Source organism: Nansenia antarctica (assembly GCF_963989245.1).
Source record: "Nansenia antarctica genome assembly, chromosome: 3".
In the NCBI taxonomy this organism is placed as follows: domain Eukaryota; kingdom Metazoa; phylum Chordata; class Actinopteri; order Argentiniformes; family Microstomatidae; genus Nansenia; species Nansenia antarctica.
In genome coordinates this window covers 35,522,684-35,544,799 of record NC_137688.1, presented here as the reverse complement: position 1 = coordinate 35,544,799, position 22,116 = coordinate 35,522,684, and the positions used below count along the sequence as shown (strand labels likewise).

Sequence of the window (22,116 nt, the reverse complement as noted above, 5' to 3'; positions counted from 1 at the left end):
ACTACAATCAGCTTTTCAAAATAAAAAGTTGACATTTTTTTACAATGACGTTAGTCTAGTTCCCATGAACTCACTTGTGTATAATGAGAGCCACTGTCTTGCTAGACTAGTCAGCGAGGGATAGGACCAACCTGTGCGGTCAGCAGCATTTAATCTAAATTGAGTCGATTTTTTGGTCAGCCCAAGAAACATGTGAGTATCATGATATAATTCTGAACCATCATGAGAAGACACAGAACCCCAAATTGCTCCCGATGGGCGGGCTGGCGCCTTGCATAGTAGCTTGCCGCTATTGTGTGAATGGGTGAATGAGAGGCCATTGTAAAGCGCTTTGGAATAAGGTGCTATATAAGTGCAGTCCATTTACCAAACTGGAAAATAACCCTGATGAGGTATTGTATGCATTGTATTGCAGATATGCACCAATGCCCTCCTAAACTGGTTGGTCAGGTTGGGCTGTGGAGGGCGTCATCTCTTTCCATCTCTTTCCTTGTCTCTTTGACCTGCTGACAGATGGGTGTGTTGGTCACAGATGATAACAGATGATAACAGATCAAATGTCAACAACTTGACAAAAGGTGGTTGAATTAAAGTGTTCCACAGTCCTCTTCTCCACAGTACACCTGCTAAATCTCACCCGAGACAAAGACAATAATCCAACAACCTGTTGAATGGCAACAATGTCCCCCCAGAAAAGGCTGGCATAGTTCCAATCTCTAAACTTTTCTTTGTCTTCGCTGAAATAATCCCACATCGCGTGTCGTCTCTGCACGGGTATGACTATGAATCGGAATCCATTAGAACACCTCTGGGGAAATCTCAGGCCGGAATTGAATCCCACCATTTAGAAGAAGTAGCTAATCAGACTCATACAAGGAGGATTATATACAGTATGGGTCTCCATTAAAAACTTACCCAACTTTACCAGAGCCTTTTCAAAGTGTTCCACTGCAGCCCCCTTTGGAAGGGAGAAGTTGGGTGTGTTGTGTTCCTACAGGGTACTGTGTGTGAGTTCACTAGGGGCCTCTGTGTGTGAGTTCACTAGGGGCCTCTGTGTGTGAGTTCACTAGGGGCCTCTGTGTGGGGCTCCTGCTTTCATGTTGTGAGGGATGAGCGAAGCAAAGCTGGAGCGACTTCAGTGATCGGAGTTCTGCTTTGAGGAGATCAAGGGGATAGGACCATGAGACCACGGGTACCGACCAGCCTAAGTGTTGTTTAGTAACCACGCTCTACCAACCGAGCCACAGAGGACCGCGCAAAGACAGTTCAAGACCAAGACATACTGTGGCATTACAAGGTGAAAGGTAACCACTGTTTAGGAGCTGACAAGAGTGTAGTATATCTGCGAGAGCAACGTACCTTCCAGAAGTTGTCCACCTTCCCGTAGACCAGCGACTGGTTCTGCCTCTTGATGTCATCGATGTACCTGATGTCGCTGGCGTTCAGGTGCTGTTCCACCACGAAGCCCAGGAAGCTGTTGTCTGGTGTGTGAGCTGCAAGAAAAAACACATCAGACATCTTAGCATCACCAGCTTTAAAGGGATCACAATGACTATGGATGACACTAGTTCTATTTCTTCCGAAATCACCAGGGTTAGGCTATAACCAATCAGAGGTTGGGGGAGGTGGAAGGGAGGTAGTAGCTCATTTTCAGTGCCGAGGGTGAATAAAGTCGCTCAAATTGTCAACATCCTAGAGTGCCAAGCGTGACTCAATTCACCAAGAAATGCATCAATTACGACGCTTCATTTTGTAGCAAATCAAAGTGTTGTTGCTAGGTAAACACCACATAAAGCATTAGGCACTTTAGGTGGTGGAGTGTTCCAGAATGATTTGGCAGTTGGTGAGTTAAAGCACACGCTGCTGAGTCCTGTTGATCGGCCCCGGAGCCTCCTTGTAGCTCTTTCGGGGGGGTGGAGATTTACACCACTGTTGCACACTGCCGCTGGGTCTGGGAGCCAAGCGATGTTGCAGAGCCGCAGTAAATCTGACGCTGTGTCGGAGAAAAGGAAAAAATCACGGAGGGACACGCGACATGATAATCATAGTCTCCAAGAGCCGGAGCGACGGAGAGAGGAGCTGCCATCCATCTACACCCAGGCAGGAAGAGAGGGGGACGAGGGGGGTGTTAAGACAACAAGCAGTTAACCTGTCATCTACAAAGCATGATTCAGGGAGGTTGCAGTCGCTAACATATATAGCACCATATGCCGCCACCGGCACCGCCGAAACACCTACACCAAAAACCAATTCTTTTTTTCTTTCCTTTTTTTTTTTTTTTTAAAAACCAGATGACTGCATTGACATGCCAATGTTGTGAGAGGGTTGTTTAACTGACTGTACGGTGTGTGTGGGCCGTGCCCGTTTGTAAGAAGTGAATGGAATCTACCCTTCCCTAATAACAGCGTTGGATGGCGAGGGTAGAACCTTCTGTCATCACTCAGGGAGAGTGGATGTGACAGTTTGCTGCCTGAGGGGATGTTTGTGGGTCCAGCTGGACGATACCAAGACGCCAGGCCTAGTCAGCTTCAATCAGCCGCCAGAAAACAAGACACAACCGGGCCCCCGGCAGCAGGCAATCAATACATAATGTGATTTGGGTAATTTTGTGGAAGTCCATGAGGCAATTGGAAAGAAAAAAAAAGAAAAAAAGAAGCTGTCTCGCTTCACAGGCTTGGACTGGACGCACTCAATAACACAGCAAGGCGGTCAGGGATATGTGGTGTCCAGATATTACAGAGGGGAAATAGAGAGAAAACACCCTGCAAAACACTTATTTTGTTAAAGCGGATAGTCGTCCACTCTGAAATCAATGAATCGGATGTTTTCACGCGTAGGTTAGGAGTGGGTTTTTATAGAGATGAATCCTACATCTCACTAGATGGACTCGTCTCGACATGAAATCCCTTTTGAGGTCTGAAACATCAGACAAATTATGATTTAGGAGTGGGCCTCTAACACGAGTAGACTGCTCTATGAAACAATGCTAGTGCATAAAGAAACAACAACAACAACAACAACAAAACCAGACATTGCACTTTGCTCTTTGTCTTCTACTGATAGCGCAGTAAGGAGTGGCCTGGAATTCTCGGCCACATAAGTTTATTGTTACATCCCATTATATAAGGATAAGAAAGGCACATTCTTAGGCTTCGGTTCCTCGACATTGCACCAACGAAAGAGAAATAAAGTAAGTAAGTCAAACTTTATTTCTATAGCGCCCTTCACAGCACGAATGCACAGGGTGCTTTACATCAAAAACAGACATCGTCAAAAGACATTAAAAAAACAAAAACGGAGGAACACCCCACAGGGACAACATAAACAGAACATAAACAGGAACATAAGATGGCTATAGGTGACTACCGGCCTGCCTAAACAGGTGAGTCTTTAATTGGCGTATACAAATGCGTTCTGAGAGAGCGGCTCTCAGGTCAGGGGGGAGGGCGTTCCAGAGTCTTGGGGCCGTCACCTCAAACGCTCTGTCCCCTTTAGTTTTCAGTCTGGTCCTGGGTATGACCAGGAGCTCCTGGTCGGATGACCTCAGTGACCGGCTGGATGAGTAGGGGTGGATGAGATGGGAGATGTAGGCAGGGGCTTGGCCATGGAGGGCTCTGAAGGCGAACACTAGCACTTTGAACTGGATTCTGAGTTGCACCGGGAGCCAGTGCAGAGATGCTAGGATTGGGGGTGATGTGGCATGATTTCTTAGACCTGGTGAGCAGCCTGGCAGCCGCGTTCTGGACCAGCTGAAGTTGAGCCACAGATGATTCGTTGAGACAGGTAAACAGCGAGTTACAGTAGTCAAGTCTGGATGAGATAAAGGCATGAACAGACATTCCTAATTCAGCATGAGATACAATGGACCGATTTCTGAGGTGAAAGAAACAGGTATGGGTCAGAGATTTCACATGCTTGTCCAAATGCATAGACTGATCAAATATAACACCCAGGTTTCTTAGGTGGGGGCGCACATTGCCTTTTAAGGGACCCCAAGTGCGTGGCTACTCTAGAAGCAGTGTTTTCAGCAGCTACAATCAGAACTTCTGTTTTTGAGTTGGAGAAAATTGCTGCCCATCCAGTTCTCAAGGATGCTGAGTTTCTCCAGTTTGTCAGGTTTAAAGGAGACATACAGTTGGATGTCATCTGCGTAGCAGTGATAAGAGATACCCCTGCATTTGCTGATGAGGAGGCCTAAGGGGAGCATGTATAGAGGATTGGCGCTAGCACAGATCCCTGTGGCACACCACATGGAAGGGGTGTGGGGTCAGATTTAAAAGGACCAACAGCCACAGAGAAACTTCTCTCTTTAAGGTAGGAGGCCAACCAGTTTAAGGCGCTCCCCGAGATGCCTACCCACTGCCTAAGTGTTAAGTCCCTAAGGGTTAAGTCTGTCTAACATGAGTCCATGATCTATTGTGTCGAAAGCTGCACTGAGCTCTAGTAGGACCAGTCGTTGGCAGTCGTTATAAAAATAAATATATATCCTGAGGACTTTTGTGTTTGTGTGCCGCCTCACTGAAAATCTCAACCTATTGTGTCTGTGGGAAAATAAAGAAAGAGGCATTACGAAAGCAAACAACCTGCTTAATAACCACCCTCCGAAAAGCAAACAACCTATTTAATAACCACCCTCAGAAAAGAACGTGGCCATTCATAAGCTCAGCAGTCAGGTGGTGTGGTACGGAATGGAATGTCAAGTTCAAAGGTCAACAGCTTTACTACTTTCTGTGAGTTAAGTCATCATCACCAGGACCGATTTGTCTGAGGGGAAGACGGAAACACCCACTCAGCACAATGGAGAGAGGAGGAGGAGGAGGAGGAGGAGGAGGAGGAGGAGGAGGAGGAGGAGGAGTGAAAAGGGGCAAGCCATGCACCGACACAATGGAAAAAAAGGCAGGACCTGTTTTGTTACTAAAGCTTAGCATTTACCTCACTTGGCAGGTGTCTCTCCCCTCCCCTTAGAGCTGCCAATCAACTAGACACAGCAAACAGCCTGGAGTTACAGCCCAGCACCCATGACAGAACATTACGTGACACCACTACCACAGGAAGACCATGAGACTGAGTGACACATTTTGCTTTTGAAGGGACACAAGAAAGCAGTAAATCCACCTTATTAATATTGACAGTTTTGAGAAAGTATTGAGTTTGGCATTTCTCTAAAGAGCTGTATATGAACATAATATCGTCCCCTGAGACAGAATGTCCCCTGACACAGTCCCTGTCCCTGTGAGATGTCCCTCTGTCTTCTCTGAGGACTGTGGTGTTTCCTGTCTGTCTTCTCTGAGGACTGTGGTGTTTCCTGTCTCTGTCTTCTCTGAGGACTGTGGTGTTTCCTGTCTGTCTTCTCTGAGGACTGTGGTGCTTCCTGTCTCTGTCTTCTCTGAGGACTGTGGTGCTTCCTGTCTCTGTCTTCTCTGAGGACTGTGGTGTTTCCTGTCTGTCTTCTCTGAGGACTGTGGTGTTTCCTGTCTGTCTTCACTGAGGACTGTGGTGTTTCCTGTCTGTCTTCTCTGAGGACTGTGGTGTTTCCTGTCTCTGTCTTCTCTGAGGACTGTGGTGTTTCCTGTCTGTCTTCACTGAGGACTGTGGTGTTTCCTGTCTGTCTTCTCTGAGGACTGTGGTGTTTCCTGTCTCTGTCTTCTCTGAGGACTGTGGTGTTTCCTGTCTGTCTTCTCTGAGGACTGTGGTGTTTCCTGTCTGTCTACTCTGAGGACTGTGGTGTTTCCTGTCTCTGTCTTCTCTGAGGACTGTGGTGTTTCCTGTCTCTGTCTTCTCTGAGGACTGTGGTGTTTCCTGTCTGTCTTCTCTGAGGACTGTGGTGTTTCCTGTCTCTGTCTTCTCTGAGGACTGTGGTGTTTCCTGTCTTTCTTCTCTGAGGACTGTGGTGTTTCCTGTCTCTGTCTTCTCTGAGGACTGTGGTGTTTCCTGTCTGTCTTCTCTGAGGACTGTGGTGTTTCCTGTCTCTGTCTTCTCTGAGGACTGTGGTGCTTCCTGTCTCTGTCTTCTCTGAGGACTGTGGTGCTTCCTGTCTCTTGTCTTCTCTGAGGACTGTGGTGCTTCCTGTCTCTGTCTTCTCTGAGGACTGTGGTGTTTCCTGTCTCTGTCTTCTCTGAGGACTGTGGTGCTTCCTGTCTCTGTCTTCTCTGAGGACTGTGGTGCTTCCTGTCTCTGTCTTCTCTGAGGACTGTGGTGTTTCCTGTCTGTCTTCTCTGAGGACTGTGGTGTTTCCTGTCTGTCTTCTCTGAGGACTGTGGTGCTTCCTGTCTCTGTCTTCTCTGAGGACTGTGGTGTTTCCTGTCTGTCTTCTCTGAGGACTGTGGTGTTTCCTGTCTGTCTTCTCTGAGGGCTGTGGTGTTTCCTGTCTGTCTTCTCTGAGGACTGTGGTGTTTCCTGTCTGTCTTCTCTGAGGACTGTGGTGTTTCCTGTCTGTCTTCTCTGAGGACTGTGGTGTTTCCTGTCTGTCTTCTCTGAGGACTGTGGTGTTTCCTGTCTCTGTCTTCTCTGAGGACTGTGGTGTTTCCTGTCTCTGTCTTCTCTGAGGACTGTGGTGTTTCCTGTCTGTCTTCTCTGAGGACTGTGGTGTTTCCTGTCTGTCTTCTCTGAGGACTGTGGTGTTTCCTGTCTGTCTTCTCTGAGGACTGTGGTGCTTCCTGTCTCTGTCTTCTCTGAGGACTGTGGTGTTTCCTGTCTCTGTCTTCTCTGAGGACTGTGGTGTTTCCTGTCTGTCTTCTCTGAGGACTGTGGTGTTTCCTGTCTGTCTTCTCTGAGGACTGTGGTGTTTCCTGTCCCTCTGATCTCACACTGGGAGAATCTGACCCTAACCAAGGGGTTCAAGCTGACATGACTCTCTCCTCATAGTGATCCGCAACGCCCCCACCCTGGACTCCTTCAAATCAGCCCTCAAAACCCATCTGTTCACCAAGGCCTTTGGCCCCTAATCACTGTTTTCTGTTTTGTCTGTCTGACCATTTCCTGTACAATTGTAAAGCGTCCTTGGGTTTTATGAAAGGCGCTATATAAATCCAAGCTTTATTATTATTATTATTATGATTCGTGGTTTTATTTATTTATTTATCCTTTATTTAACCAGGAGGTCCCTTGAGATTAAAAGCTCTTTTTTCGAGGGAGACCTGGCCAAGATGAATAACCTTTTAATTCCCCATTGGTGAACCTTGGGGCAACTCTCTCTCTCTCTCTCTCTTTCTTTCTCCCTCCTCAATATGCTTTCCTTTCATATCCCCTCCCCCCGAGACTCTAGCATGGCACTATGCCTTTTTAAACTGTTTCCAGCAGTGACAGTGGTAGCAGTCAGTGGAAGTGGTGTCGCACACCAGTACAAGTACAAGTTTACAAAATGGTGGTAAGGCATGGTTTATCATGAAATATACGCCATTTAGCTGATGCTTTTATCCAAAGCGACTTACATTGCAGCGAGTGCATATGTTATTGGAAAACTAGGGTTAGGGTTAGGTGCTAGGGTGACTTGGTACATGCTGGCATGTCAAACCCTAACCCTAACCCAGTGGTTCTCAACCCTCTCCTCAGGGAACCCCAGCCGCTCCACATATTTGATCTGTTCCACCACCAGCACACCTGATTCAACTAATCAAGTACAAATCCTAATTATCGCCATGCTCTACCAACTGAGCCACACAGGACCACTATCAAAGGGGCGCGAGCTGACATGACTTGTGGCAAGGCGCGTTTTATCATGTGCACAGCATGGAGGAAGTCTCCCCATGTGACTGATGGAAGAAGGACATGATAAGCTGTAGACTTTGCTAGAAAATCAAGATATTGATCAACTCTCAAACTAAAACTTCCCGAAGTCTCACACTCAGCACAAAACTTCTTCAAAATCCAGTAGAAGAAGACTTTTGTTCCCTATTCACCTTGTCAAGAGTTGAAAACAACCACACACATAATCCATCCTTCATCCATCCTTCAGGACTTTGCTTTGAGGTTGTTTAGACAACTCAAAATACTTTTCCGTGGGATGAACTTCAGAAGGCCGGTCCGTCAAATAAACTCCATCGAGTCGTGACAATGAGATGTTGTACTAATTAAAAGCTGGTGCCTTGTTATGTTACCCCCTCCTTTACAAACGCCTTACTGCAGCATTTGGCCAAGGACGCATATTTAACAGCTTTCATCTGACCATAATTCATTATAATCAGATGTTTATTTCTGCCTGAATTATTAATTGGCATAAGGAAATTACCATCTGCCAGATAAGATAAGTAACGCGCACAAGGGCCATATGCTTTTCTGAGGGGCCTTTTGAATGTTAAATTACATTACCGGAACAAATTAAAGCCCTTGAATTCACATTTGTATTCAGCACAAGCTACAAGGGCTACTGTAATCCTTAAGAAAAACATGATCTGTACCAGTATATTCTTTGTTAGTTATTTAAGTTATTTTTTCTGAGTCTCATATTTGTCTTTTTATTGCAATTGCAGAGGCAGTAGAGATTTGACAGAAAGGACGGGTGTGATAGAGAGAGAGAAGGGATGACATACACAGGGCTTAAAGTGGGAAATAATCCTGTGCCTGAAACTTTTCCTTGGGGAGGGGGGTCACAGTTTGAGATATTGGGAGAGCGGGTACAGAAGACAGCTTCTTGTCTCAATGTTTAAATGCATTAATACTATTTTATAGTCAATACAAAATACATGTCTCAATGTTTAAATGCATTAATACTGTTTTATAGTCAATACAAAATATGTCTCAATGTTAAAATGCATTAATACTGTTTTATACTCAATACAAAATAAAATAATATATTTAGATGTCTTTAAAAGAACAAACTGATTAAATCACTTAAGGCCAAACTGATTAAATCACTTAAGGCCAAACTGATTGCATCACTTATTAAGCCACTATCACTATAACAATAGATCAATAGATCTACATCAAGTAGAATACTGATGACTAGTGACCAGTCAAGACCATTGGACTCCAGGATATCTTTGAGCTCCTGCATGAGGGCTGATGAGTTGACGATGTTTACTTTCCTGTTGACTAGGTGTTGTGTTGTTACTTTGGCCAGATCATCATAAAAAAATCGAACAAGGACATTGAGGATTTTGTCCATGTTAAGATTAGTAGCTTCGTCGATATTAATTGAAAACGTTGCTTTTTTAAGCTTTTCACACAGCCGTTTTTTCAATTCCGGGACAAAGGCCATGTGTGTTTAAATATCTGGCGTGCTGGTTGGAAACGGACAGCTTTGTCAGTGCATTTTTGTCTTCTGATAGCTTCTTGCACAAATCGACGAGTGGCTGAGCCATTGTGAAAGACAGATCATGTTCAGCTATAAACGCACACACTCGGATCTTTTGCTCGCAAACACGGTCGGTCATTGAAGATGAAGTGGTAGGCTACCTGTAGCCGTCGCAAGGTTGTTGTATGAGCAAGGTTTAAGAAACGTGGCTTCCATTTTAATAGACTCTTACTAAAGTTAGCGAGATAGCGGGCTGCTAAAAGCGAACGTCTCTCCAAGCTAACATTACACTCATTCAAACTTCTTAAGGCCCGCCGCACTACTCTGCCTCCGATTGGCTAGAAGTCGTTGGTTGGCTTGAGCAATGTGATACCATTGGTAGGCGGAACTGTCTCTTTGCTGAAGATGACTCTTTAAATTACGATGTAAACAAATAGCATGTGATTTTATTTTATTTTATTGCTCAAAATTCCCCTGCGCCGGAAATCCGGCACCGTGCCGGAGAACTTTAAGCCCTGCGATACGATTTCGATTCGATTCGATTCAAGATCGATATGACGATATGATCGATATGACGCGATATCATGTTGTGTGCGTGTGTGTGTGTCTGTTTGTGTGTATAAGTTGTATCCCCTCCCCGACCCTACCATGCCCCCCCCAAAAAACACACGTTAGCTGCTTTAGCTTAACTTCTGTTAGCATGCAGTGTTGTGAATATGTGTGTCTGTGCGGCTAGTTGGCCTGTAAGCAGCCCAGTGGACGTGGAGGTAGATGTGTGTCCCTGTGGTGGGCTGTGAGGAACACACGGTGCTTGTTGTTTGTTTTATTCGCAAAGTTATTGTAGCTAACGTTAGCTAACTAAGCTAGGCAGGCTAGCGCAACGTGGGTTTGGAAGGACAGCTCAGAGCAGAGAGGAGAGGAGAGGTGGGGTTTGGGAGTCCGCGTTTGACTGGCTGACAGCGTCAGTAACATGTGGGCTGCGTTCGTCAACTCGCTCTGAGAGCGCCGGAGCGCAACACTGGGTTCAACGTCAAGTCATTTGATTGGACAAGAGGCGTTCCGCGAGTGCTGATCAGATTTCCAGAGCGTGTTTGACGAACGCAGCCAGCGTCAGTCAACATGTTGAGTTTTCCCAACCGAGCAGAGAGTGTAAACGTCTGCTAGTCGCGCGCTGCACGGAAATGGTGACAGTCACGCAGAATGTGCCATTTCAAAATAAAGGTGTATCTTTAAGATGACGATATAGATCGATGTTTTTACATTGCGTCGATGGAATCAGATCGTTAGTCAATGAATCGATGCATCGATGTGAATCGATGTATCGTTACACCCCTAGTATATACTATACTGCCGTAGACGAGTTTCTTTGAGCACGGCGTACAGAAACAAGCACCCGGCTCCCTCAGTTTGAGGCACCACGTCCATAAGGCTTCCCTTCACTACTCTCCTCTATCCATGCCCAGCGCCATTTATTCCTTACTCCTCGTTCTAGTATAGCTGTGTCTTCGCCATGTTTAAGAAACTTGGCTTCCATTTTAATAGACTCTTACTAAAGTTAGCGAGATAGCGGGCTGCTTAAAAGCGAACGTCTCTACAAGCTAACATTACACTCATTCAAACTTCTTAAGGCCTGCCCCACTACTCTGCCTCCGATTGGCTAGAAGTCGTTGGTTGGCTTGAGCAATGTGATACCATTGGTAGGCGGAACTGTCTCTTTGCTGAAGATGACTCTTTAAATTACGATGTAAACAAATAGTTTTAATTTATTTTTATTTTTTTATTGCTCAAAATTCCCCCGCGCCGGAAATCCGGCACCGTGCCGGAGAACTTTAAGCCCTGCATACACGAACCGGGAACCCTGCGGCTACATGGTCGACGCTTACCACCGAGCGCCCCTGTACCGCTGAGTTCTTAACATCACCACGTCGCTTCCTTATTCAAGATCAGTAAACAGTCTCAGGACTCAATGAGCACCGATGACAGTTTTTGCCTTTAATCAACCTTAAACCAACATCACTATCTCCGGAAAAAAAAGGTAAAATGAAAGAAAACCAAATAAGCAGAGGAAATGAGAGGACGAGGAGGTGGAGGAGGTTGTTTAGGGGGGGGGTTGGGGGGGCGGGGCGGTGTATATTTAACAACTACCATAGACAAACATCACTTTAATCAATGTCAGCATTATACACACAGGGGAGTTTTTCCCTCCTGTGACAACAACAAGCTCCAGTGTGTAGCCTTATTTAAACCAGCAGCAGGCTGGTTCTGGTTCTTGGCCTTCGCACACACACACACAGGCAGAGAGCCTGCTGCCGCCTGGGCCAGGGGTTGGTGTGTGTGTGTGTGTGCGTGGGGGGTTGGCGCCAGCCGAGGAGGACCTGGCAGGTCAGCTGAGGCAGAGGGAGAGGAAGACGGCGCCACTACGGGCCTCTGGTACCTGCTGCTGCCAGTTGGGTCTCATCTGCCGTCGCTCTCACACGGCGCCACTTACGGGCCACCGCTGAGCCGAGCCGAGCCGGGCCGCCTCTGATACCTGCGCCAGTTGGGTCTCATCTGCCGTCGCTCACACACACACACACACACACACACACACACACACACACACACGGCACTCACACACACACGCACACACACACACACACACACACGGCACACACACACACGGCACACACACACACACACACGACAGATGAGACACTGTCCTGGAGGCAGGAGGCTGTTCCGTCACAGCCAACACCGTCGTAACAGTGTGTGAGTGTGTGTGTGTGTGTGTGTGTGTGTGTGTGCGCGTGCGTGTGTGTCTATGAGACAATGTTGGGAAACCACCCAGCCGCGTTAAAGTAAAGCCTCCTGAATCGGTCGAGGAGGAGGAGGGCCAGCTTTGTAGAACATTAGGCCCGAGGAGGACACAGCTTTCGGGGGCGGACGCGAGATGTGGTTTTTCCACACACCCACACACACACACACACACACACACACACAATTCGGTTGGCTCCGGTTTCTGGTTTCTGGTTCTTTGAGCTTCAGGGGGGCTGTATGGAGTTCTTCCCGAACAGAGCTCATATAGTCCACCACTGAAATCCAATGCAGGTGTTTTGTGTCTGGCCTGAGACAGAGAAACATGGTCACGGTCCAGGATAAGCCATGTAGCAGCTGGAGCAGAAGGAGAAGGGAAAATGTGATCATTGAGCGAGTGTGCTAATCCCATTGGCTGGGTAGAAGTGCGCATATGGACGGCCCGTTCCCCCCTCAGAGGGAGAGTACTCCAGCAGAGCTCCGCTCTGGCCATCCTCCTCTCCTCCCCTCCCCTCCTCCTCTCTTTCCTCCTCATCCACCTCTCCTTTGTCCTCATCCACCTCCCCTCCTCCCTCTCCCCTCCTCTCTTCTCCTCCACTCCTCTCCTCTTCTCTCCTTCTCATTTCTCATCCACCTCCCACCCTCCTCTCATTTTCTCTTCTCTTCTCCCCCTCTCCTTCTCATCCACCTCCCCCCCCCTCCCCTCTCCTCATCTCCTTCCTTCTCTCCTCCTCCCTTTCCTCCCCCCTCTCCTCCTCATCCTCCTCCTCCCCTTCCTGCTCCCTCCCCTCCTCCTCCCCTGCCCCCCCCTCCCCTCTCCTCCTCATCCTCAGGATAGTGAAACAGGAGCCTGGAGAAAGGGCAGACTCAGGCCCTCAGAGGAGACGCATGCCAACAGGGGGGGGGGGGGTGGAAAAAAATATATTTTCCCGTGTGAACGGAGGGAGTGAGACTGGGACACGGCTCCCAACGCCAACCAGTCCTCCATCTCAGACACCAGACCAGTCCTCCATCTCAGACAACAGACCAGTCCTCCATCTCAGACAACAGACCAGTCCTCCATCTCAGACACCAGACCAGTCCTCCATCTCAGACAACAGACCAGTCCTCCATCTCAGACAACAGACCAGTCCTCCATCTCAGACACCAGACGACTGCATCAGACCAGTCCTCCATCTCAGACGGCTAGTTCGTGCACGGTGAACAGCCGCCTGTTCAAAATGTCTTGCGTATTCTTTCTCCATGAAGATAGATGCATTTGTGAGACCATTACCTGCGACATGTAACATCTTTAAGGCCTGCTATACAGCTAGCTATGTACTCAAACTATACTGTGCTTCAACAGGAGGACAGGTAATAAAGCATGGTACCATACTGTAGGCCTTTATGAACAGTACCATTGTTGTACCAATTACCAGCACCATTACTGTAGTGTACTGTATGTACTACTACCAGGAAGTAACCTGGGAAAAACACAAGTTGTCCAATAGTGACAAGACTGACCTTGACTAGAGCACTTTTATGGAGGGTTGTTAGTGTGTACTGTTGTATTCTGAAGGTCGATCAAAAAAGAGGTCAAAGAAGAATTTCGCTTATATATAATAAAACAAAATAAACAAACTATAAAGGGACAAGCTAGGTGCCCGTACCTGTCTTGAAGCAGAACAAGAAGGTCGGTATACATACAGTACATATTCTGTAGTGTAGTCTGTCTTGAGAAGAGAGGAGAGGAGAAAAACAATGTACACCTCACGAGTTCACCTCATGAGTTCACCTCATACGCCTCATTATAAATTAACTGGCGTTTTGGTCCAAAGCTCGGATCGATTTCCCCGTGGCGCCTTGTTCGTCTTAATGTCCTCCACCGCATCTTACAGGTGCACAGGGAAACCTGACACCTCAGACCAACACAATGAAATATTTAGTTCACCTTCAAAATGTGTTTTTCCACCCTTCAGCCTGAACGAACCGTACTAACAAACAATGAAGAGTGAATACATTTGATCTGCCCCCCCCCCCCTACCTCCTCACAACAGTAAACACACCAGACATACCCTGAGGCAAACAGATCAGCTTTTCATCACTCCAGTGACACCAACATGCGTTCCCTCTATTCCAGCTACCTTCCAACCCTGCAGCATTCATTATTTATTTCTAAATATGTTTTTCTGCTTTATTGGGATAGAGACGGTAGAGACAGGAAGGATGGGTGAGAGAGAGAGAGAGAGAGAGGGGGGTGACATGTAGGATAGGTCGACGGCCGGAATCGAACCAGGGACCCTGTGATGACGACGTGGCATGTGCCTTAGTGAGCTTCGCCACCCAGGCGCCCAGAGTGTGAATATGTCTGATCTTTCTCCACAGGACAACACTAGACAGATCCAACACCACAGGACAGAAAGATGAAACTGAGTGAAACCGATATGCGTTTGCTCTAATCCGGCTATCTTCCAGTCCTGCAGCCTTATGAGGCCCTTCCGGAGGGTCAACACTTGTTATAAACACACCCCTGTGTCTTATGAGAATGTCATAGAGAAACCACAACACAAAGAGCCTATTGAGCAGGCCGCTGAAACTGACACTGGGGGAGTGGGTAACATTTCCCTTTTCCATGAGCCATTGACACTGGGCGGAGTGACGTCTCCCGTGTGTGTGTGTGTGTGTTCGGTGTATGTGTGTGTGTGTGTGTGTGTGTGTTCGGTGTGTGTGTTTGGTGTGTGTGTTCGGTGTATGTGTGTGTGTGTGTGTTCGGTGTGTGTGTATGTGTGTGTTCGGTGTGTGTGTATGTATGTGTGTGTGTGTTTGGTGTGTGTGTGTGTTCGCTGTGTGTGTTCGGCGTGTGTGTGTGTTCGGTGTATGTGTGTGTGTGTTCGGTGTATGTGTGTTTGGTGTGTGTGTATGTGTGTGTGTTTGGTGTATGTGTGTTTGTGTGTGTTCAGTGTATGTGTGTGTGTGTGTGTGTTCGGTGTGTGTGTGTGTGTTCGGTGAATGTGTGTGTGTGTTCGGTGTGTGTGTGTGTGTGTGTCGCTAATGGGGTCATTACAAGCCCGCGGGGGGCGTCTGGATGGACTTACGGAACATGGTGTTGAACTGCTGGGGGTTGAGGTTCCACTTCCCCCACGGCGTCTTGTGTCCCTTGGACTGGGCGTAGTGGGCGTGGTTGAACTCCGGCTCCGTCCCGAAGGAGTCCAACACCCGCAGCATACACCTGCCACACACACACACGCACACACACACGCACACAGAAAACTAGCTTTAAAACAGGCACCCAATACACACAGCGAAGCATAGACTCCTAAGCGTTCTATATACTCCATTGCAGCATCGTTTCGTAACACACCTAAAGCACATTTGAGAGTGTGCAAAGCTCTGAGAGAGTGTGTGCTTCACACACAAGTAGATGCCTATACGCTGGTTACACTGTATGACTAATCAGAGGACATGATACTATTATGTCATTCATGAGCTTTTCTCTCTCTCTTTCTACCTTCAATAGATTTTTCCCCTTTTTTTTCTCGATACGATTAAACGTATTATTTTAAAGCCACTGTTCCCCACCGCCAGGTTCCTGTTTTATTCCACTGCTGTGAGACGTCTCTCCTGTGATTGATGTCCAGTGTGTGGGAGGTGTAATAAATTAGCACTCATTCAGTGCCGAGGGTGAATAAAGTCGCCCGAACGCCGAACGGTCAACATCCCAGAGTGCGCGGAGGGTGATTTTATTCACCGTAAACGCATCAATTACAACACTCTAGGTTGGGGCGATTGTTTCCGGAACTTTTTGGCAGTTGGTGAGATAATCCAATCAGTGAGGAGGATGGATCCAGAGGTGAACAGAGGGTTAGGGTTAGATAGGGTTGTCACCGCTGACTGGCCCGGCAGCTGTCCCGCAGATGGGCTGCTGTTTGGGTCGGAGGGGGCTTTCAGACGCACACGAGGAAATAAAAAAAATAAAAAGCGGGCGGAATGGATTCATGATGAGGGAAACTGAAGACCAGAGGGACAAGGCCTGGAAATGTCTTTGTTCTTCAGACCCCTTGAGTATCATCTGCCCCGACGCAACATTCTTAGGAGATGAGAAAAAGAGAGACACCCATTATTATTATTTTTTTAGATCTTTATAACGGAGTGTTCCAGAGTCAGTGGTTGTAAATCACACAGGGTTCAGATCAGTGTCGACGTGGAGGCCAAGCTCAGAGGGGACATGGGATCATCTCCTCTAACAACGCCAGGCCTTCATTATGGATCATTTCCACACATGATTGCTAATTAGACACACTGACACCCCTGCTGATCTAGAGTGGATGTAATGACTGACACAATCACAGACTCTCTGCACAACACTAATACTGAGAGAGGGAGAGAGAAGGGGGGGGGGGATAGAGAGATAGAGAGAGGGAGCGAGAGAGAGAGAGGGAGTAACAGAGAGAGAGAGAGAGTAACAAAGAGAGCGAGAGAGCGAGAGAGAGAGAGGGAGTAACAGAGAGAGAGAGAGAGAGTAACAAAGAGAGAGAGAGAGGCAGTAACAGAGAGAGAGAAACGGAGAGAGAGTGAAACAGAGAGAAACAAAAAGAGAGAGAAACAGAGAGAGTGAAACAGAGAGAAACAAAAAGAGAGAGAAACAGAGAGAGTGAAACAGAGAGAAACAAAAAGAGAGAAACAGAGAGAGAATGAAACAGAGAAACAAAAAGAGAGAGAGAAACAGAGAGAGAGAGAGAGAGAGGGAGAGAGAGAGAAACAGAGAGAGAGAGAGGGAGAGAGAGAAACAGAGAGAGAGAGAGAGATTGTGAGGGATGAAGAGTGACAGGGGAGGTGGAGACCCTCATTATTTCCAAAGCCATACGGCTGTTTGCTGATAACTCAGATTCTCCCTCCAGTCTCTCCCCCCGCTGCCTCCAGACATCACTGTCACAGTGGCTTCGCCCAGCTAACCATTAGCCACGGTTGCTCAAATTAAGTTGTTCGGCACACTCGCAATAAAACGGAGAGAATGAAACGAATGGAGGGCTGTTAGAAAAGGAGGTTGGGGCCATGACAAATGCATTCATCAAGAGAGAACCGGGGCCCTATATTTCTAACGACGAGTCTCAAAACAAGATATGCCAAGCGTGTCGTTTTGTTTTATTAGCATTTGGGGTATGATACACAAACAATTAGAGGGAGGGAGGCGGCTCAGATGGAAACAGGCATCGGGGAGGCTGGAAGGCATTCTCCTCTCAGTGACAAATGAAGTTCAGAACAGAGCAGGGCAGTTTCACAAAGGGGACTGTTGTTCTACAGGCGCTGATGCGAGAAATGCGATTCACCCCTTACGGGATTGCAGGGAAGTGAAAGACACTTAAAGGATGAGGGAGGGAAGGAGAGAGAGAGAGATTGAGATTGATTGAGATTGAGATAACGTTTATTGCCACTATGCGTTACACATATAGGAATTTGCTTCGTCACCACAGCAAGTGCGTTTATACTTTTTTCACATATCAAAAAACAGGACAACACAACAACAACACAGGACAGACAACAGTGCATTGGATAGTGCGGTATAAAGTAAAGTGCAGTGCAGAGTTTTTTTTTTTACAGAGTCCAGTTCAGTCCTGGGCAGACTTGGGGGCGGGGGGGGGGGGGAAGCCAGAGTCATTTAACAGCCTGGCGGCTGAGGGGTAGAAGCTGAGCCTGTGGCGGGCCTTAAGTGCCTTAGGCAGCCGCAACCTTCTTCCAGAGGGAAGCAGGGTGAGGAGGCCGTGGCCGGGGTGGAAGGGGGGAGAGAGAGGGAGAGAGAGAGAGAGACGGAAGGAGGGAGGTGGGAAGAGAACAACAGAGAGATACTAATCTTCACAAGGCGACGATGGTAGAAGATAAGGGACAAAGAGACGCATGAATGTCTTCTTTTCAAAGGCTGGCAAAAAAACGCCGACAGCGTTGACGATTGATAACATAAAAAAAAAAAAAAAAAAAAAAATGAATGTCTTCACTCCAGATAACAATGACTGCACTCAAGACAGACGCCAGATGGGTCCGGTGTTACCGCACAGCCGCCAGTAAAAGGTTGTGAGTCAATTTCCTCTGAGAAATAAGAAAGGAACAGGATGCACTCTAAAAAACCTGCGACTCGACACAGAAAAAGGAAAAAGTCGCAATTAGCTGAGATATTGTTCTGGTGAGGGAGGGCGGGGGTCCCCTTTCACAACCTCAAAGGTGCCGTTCTCGAAAATGACTGTACACATCAGAACACTTCCTGCGTTTGTTTCACATAAATATCGCCGAGTCATCGGCCCATCGGGTCAACTTACTGGTAGTGGACCCAGGAGGGACCGAGGGTCTTCTTGAACTGGGTCAGGCCCACGATGTCGATGTAGATGAGCTCCACCACCTTGTCCCCCTGGGTGGGACAGCTGGACTTGTTCCCCATCACCCTCCTCATGATCCTGGGCAGACAAGAGGGGAGGGGGGGACGGACGGACGGACAGGAGAGGGGTTAGGACACACACAGAGGATGTGGAGCAGCAGTAGTCATACAGATAGTCCTTATTGTGTTTCTATGAGTGCAGCCCTCGATACTGCAGTAAGGGGGTCGAAGAAGGCAACAGAGCAATCTCCTGGAAACTACTAACTTGAGTTATCGACGCTACAAAACTGTATTTTTTCTCCCCTCGACTCTGTTGTGGTTGTTAGACTACGGAAACCTCGAGGCCGTGGTTAGGTTAGGTGGTTAGTTTTATGAGAGGCCCAGGATGACATGATGACACCAGACTGTGAGGGGAAAACAAACTGTCAGAGTGAGAGAGAGAGAGAGGCCGTCAGAGAGAGAGAGAGAGGGGCCGTCAGAGAGAGAGAGAGAGAGAGAGAGAGAGAGAAAGAAGCCGTCAGAGAGAGAGAGAGAGAGCAAGAGAGGCCGTCAGAGAGAGAGAGAGGTCGTCAGAGAGAGAGAGAGAGAGGCCATCAGAGAGAGAGAGAGAGGGAGGCCGTCAGAGAGAGAGAGAAAGAAGCCGTCAGAGAGAGAGAGAGAGGTCGTCAGAGAGAGAGAGAGAGAGGCCGTCAGAGAGAGAGAGAGATAGGCCATCAGAGAGAGAGAGAGGCTGTCAGAGAGAGAGAGAGAGAGTCCGTCAGAGAGAGAGAGAGAGAGAGAGAGAGAGGCCGTCAGAGAGAGAGAGAGAGAGAGAGTGAAAGAAGCCGTCAGAGAGAGAGAGAGAGTCCGTCAGAGAGAGAGAGAGAGAGAGAGAGAGGCCGTCAGAGAGAGAGAGAGATGGGGCCCCCCACCTGTCCCAAATGGAGAGAGGATGGAAAGAAGGAAGGAAGTAAACAAATGGCACGACAAAGGGGTGGAAGCTATGGCCAATGTTGACACAGACAGTCAAATGCTCTTAGGCAAAAACAAAACGAGGGGTTTACCTAGCAAAGCAGGACAGACAGAGGGCTCGTCACAGTCAACACACGTTGAAAGGCTCAGTCGGAGATTTGACATGTCGACTCACCACAACTCTCTCTCTCTCTCTCTCTCTCTCTCTCTCTCTCTCTCAATGTTAGCGTAGAGTTTCATTTAGAAAGCTCTCTTTGTAGCCTGGGGTGGTCCAGGGGTCTAGCACCGCAGTCTACAGTGAACACATATGCCCATGTCGGAATCCCCATGTTCGAATCCGGCCCATGCCCTGCTGACATGCCCTCTCTCTCCCCCTTACTATCCTGTCACTCTCCACTGTCTCTATCCAATACAAATATAGAAGAGAGTGGGACTGCCTTACTCAACAAAAAAAACAGTTGGACTACCAGGGTGCTTAGTGGCGTAGCACACAAATGCGCATACCATAGAATCACATGGTTCCCGGTTCGATTCCGACCCTCGACACATGGCATGGCAAGGCAAGTTTATTTGTATAGCACATTTCATACAACAGGGGCAATTCAAAGTGCAGCAAGAGGAGCATAGTAAGAAAATAACAATTTTGCAAGTGATATTTGAGTGATACCAAGCCAGGGAGCACTTGGCCTAGACCAGTTGCTCCGGGGCGCTTTACTCAACTATCCCTTTCCTGACACTATTATTTTCATACAATATTTCACATCTCGACATGTCATCCCACCTCTCTCTCTCTCTCCTCTCACCCATCCTCCCTCTTAATCTCTACTGTCTCTCCTCCCAATAAAGCTAAGAAATGCCCTAAAAAAAGAAAAAAGAAGAAAACCCAGACATATAAAAGGAAGAGAGGGAGGGAGGGAGGGAGAGGGAGGGAGGGAGAGACAGAGAGGGAGGGAGAGAGAGACAGAGAGGGAGGGAGAGAGAGAGGGAGGGAGAGGGAGGGATAGAGAGGGAGGGAGGGAGAGACAGAGAGGGAGGGAGGGAGAGGGAGAGAGAGAGAGGGAGGGAGAGGGAGGGATGGAGAGGGAGGGAGGTAGAGGGAGAGAGAGAGAGGGAGGGAGAGGGACGGATAGAGAGGGAGGGAGGGAGGGAGAGACAGAGAGGGAGGGAGGGAGAGGGAGAGAGAGAGGGAGGGATAGAGAGGGAGGGAGGGAGGGAGAGACAGAGAGGGAGGGAGAGGGAGAGAGAGAGAGGGAGGGAGAGCCTCCTTACTCTTTGAGCTCGGCCAGCGAGGCAGAGATGCGGACGTCGTGGCCCAGCAGGTACAGGGTGGTGATGAGGTCACTCCACTGCAACAGCTCCCCCAGGGGACCCCCGCTGAAGGCGTTCTCCGCTATCTTAAACCCCGACTCCTTAGTCAGCAGGCCCAGGTGCACCAGGATCTGAGGGAGGGAGGGAGGGAGGGAGGGGGAGAAAGAGAGAGATGGGGTGAGTTTCAGTTCAATTAATGTAAAAACAACAGCAACAACAACAACAACAACAACAACAACAAAGGAATTCCTCTCTTTATGTTGGTGGAGTGAAGCACTACTGGAGAGTCTCAGGCAAACACACGTCCGGACAGGAAAATGGAAATGATATTATATAATAAATATAATTATAATATATATAATATAATAACGTATTATTTGACTGCTAAAGGTAATCCCACCATAATAACATTATCTTGTTTGCCCCATTACCCCAGAAACAGAGACAGTATGTAAAACTGCAGGCTGATTTAAAGATTATATAATATATATATATAAACAAAAGAAAATGTTTTTCAGCTTTATTAGTGACCGGTCACAGTTACTGTTGCCACGTTACTTGCAACAGCACACATCTCGAATATCAAACACAAATATGCTCTATCACGTTCCGCAATCTAGCAAACACAGCAGTATTTACAGAATCCTATCGCGCTTTCTATACAAGCTTGCAATGTTTGCCTCCGGATATTTTCCGTTGTCATGGTGTCCTTTTCGATTGTGATACGCTCGCTCAGTACCGGGCTAATTAAGTACTAATCTCCCTGCCTGAATTCTATGCAGCGTCAAAGACACACTACTACTGTATGGACGACAGCATTAGCTGTGTTACTACCACCCGGACCAACGCACTGTCTTCACAGGGGAAGGGACAAAAGGACACAGTGTACCCACAGAAGGGAACACAACGCTGCCGTGGAGGGCCCTGACACACTTACTGTGGAGAGCTGTCGGGCCGGCCACAGTTACCATGGTGCATTGTAGCAGGATTAACGGGCAGAGGGGATTAAGAATGGAGGTGAAGGCCAACCCTCAGCGTTCATGGCCTTACACGTGCTAGAGCACAGCCAGGGGCGGGGGGGGGGGGAACTCTGGTTGCTAATCTAAGGGAGATCTGTGCCCTTCAGGAGGGTCGCAGCAGGGTAGCACCAGGAGGGGGAGGTAGGGGAGGAGGAGGAGGAGGAGGAGGAAGAGGAGGAGGAGACATCGTTCAACTCTTCAACTGGAGGGAAACACACGGCTCTGGCAGCGTGCGCGCTCCTGCTCCCGTGTCTGAGCAGGCAGGTAGGGGGGGGGTGAATTATTCACGTCTTCGAAGTCTTCGTCTTCGGCACCGCCTGGATCCTGCAGGATCCTACATTATTAATCGCGGGGAGCCGAGGGAAGCAACTCACAGGACACAATGGAGTTTTCTTGTTGAGCTTTTTCTCACTTAAAAAGGAAGAAGAAGAAAGAAAAAAAAGAAAGGAATAAAAAGCCCCTTCACCAGG

At 48.0% G+C, this 22,116-nt stretch overlaps 1 protein-coding gene across 1 annotated transcript in view; it reads right to left on the bottom strand.

The window, feature by feature from the left end:
• The window catches only part of mgat5 (alpha-1,6-mannosylglycoprotein 6-beta-N-acetylglucosaminyltransferase), a gene marked incomplete at both ends in the record, with an annotated part of 83,805 nt that overhangs the window by 21,481 nt on the left and 40,208 nt on the right, over window positions 1–22,116 (bottom strand). Inside the window, 4 exons of the mRNA XM_080526157.1 lie at window positions 1,360–1,493; window positions 15,100–15,233; window positions 18,313–18,447; window positions 20,589–20,758. Of these exons, the coding sequence (XP_080382283.1) occupies window positions 1,360–1,493; window positions 15,100–15,233; window positions 18,313–18,447; window positions 20,589–20,758 (573 nt within the window). The remainder of the gene's footprint in view (window positions 1–1,359; window positions 1,494–15,099; window positions 15,234–18,312; window positions 18,448–20,588; window positions 20,759–22,116) is intronic.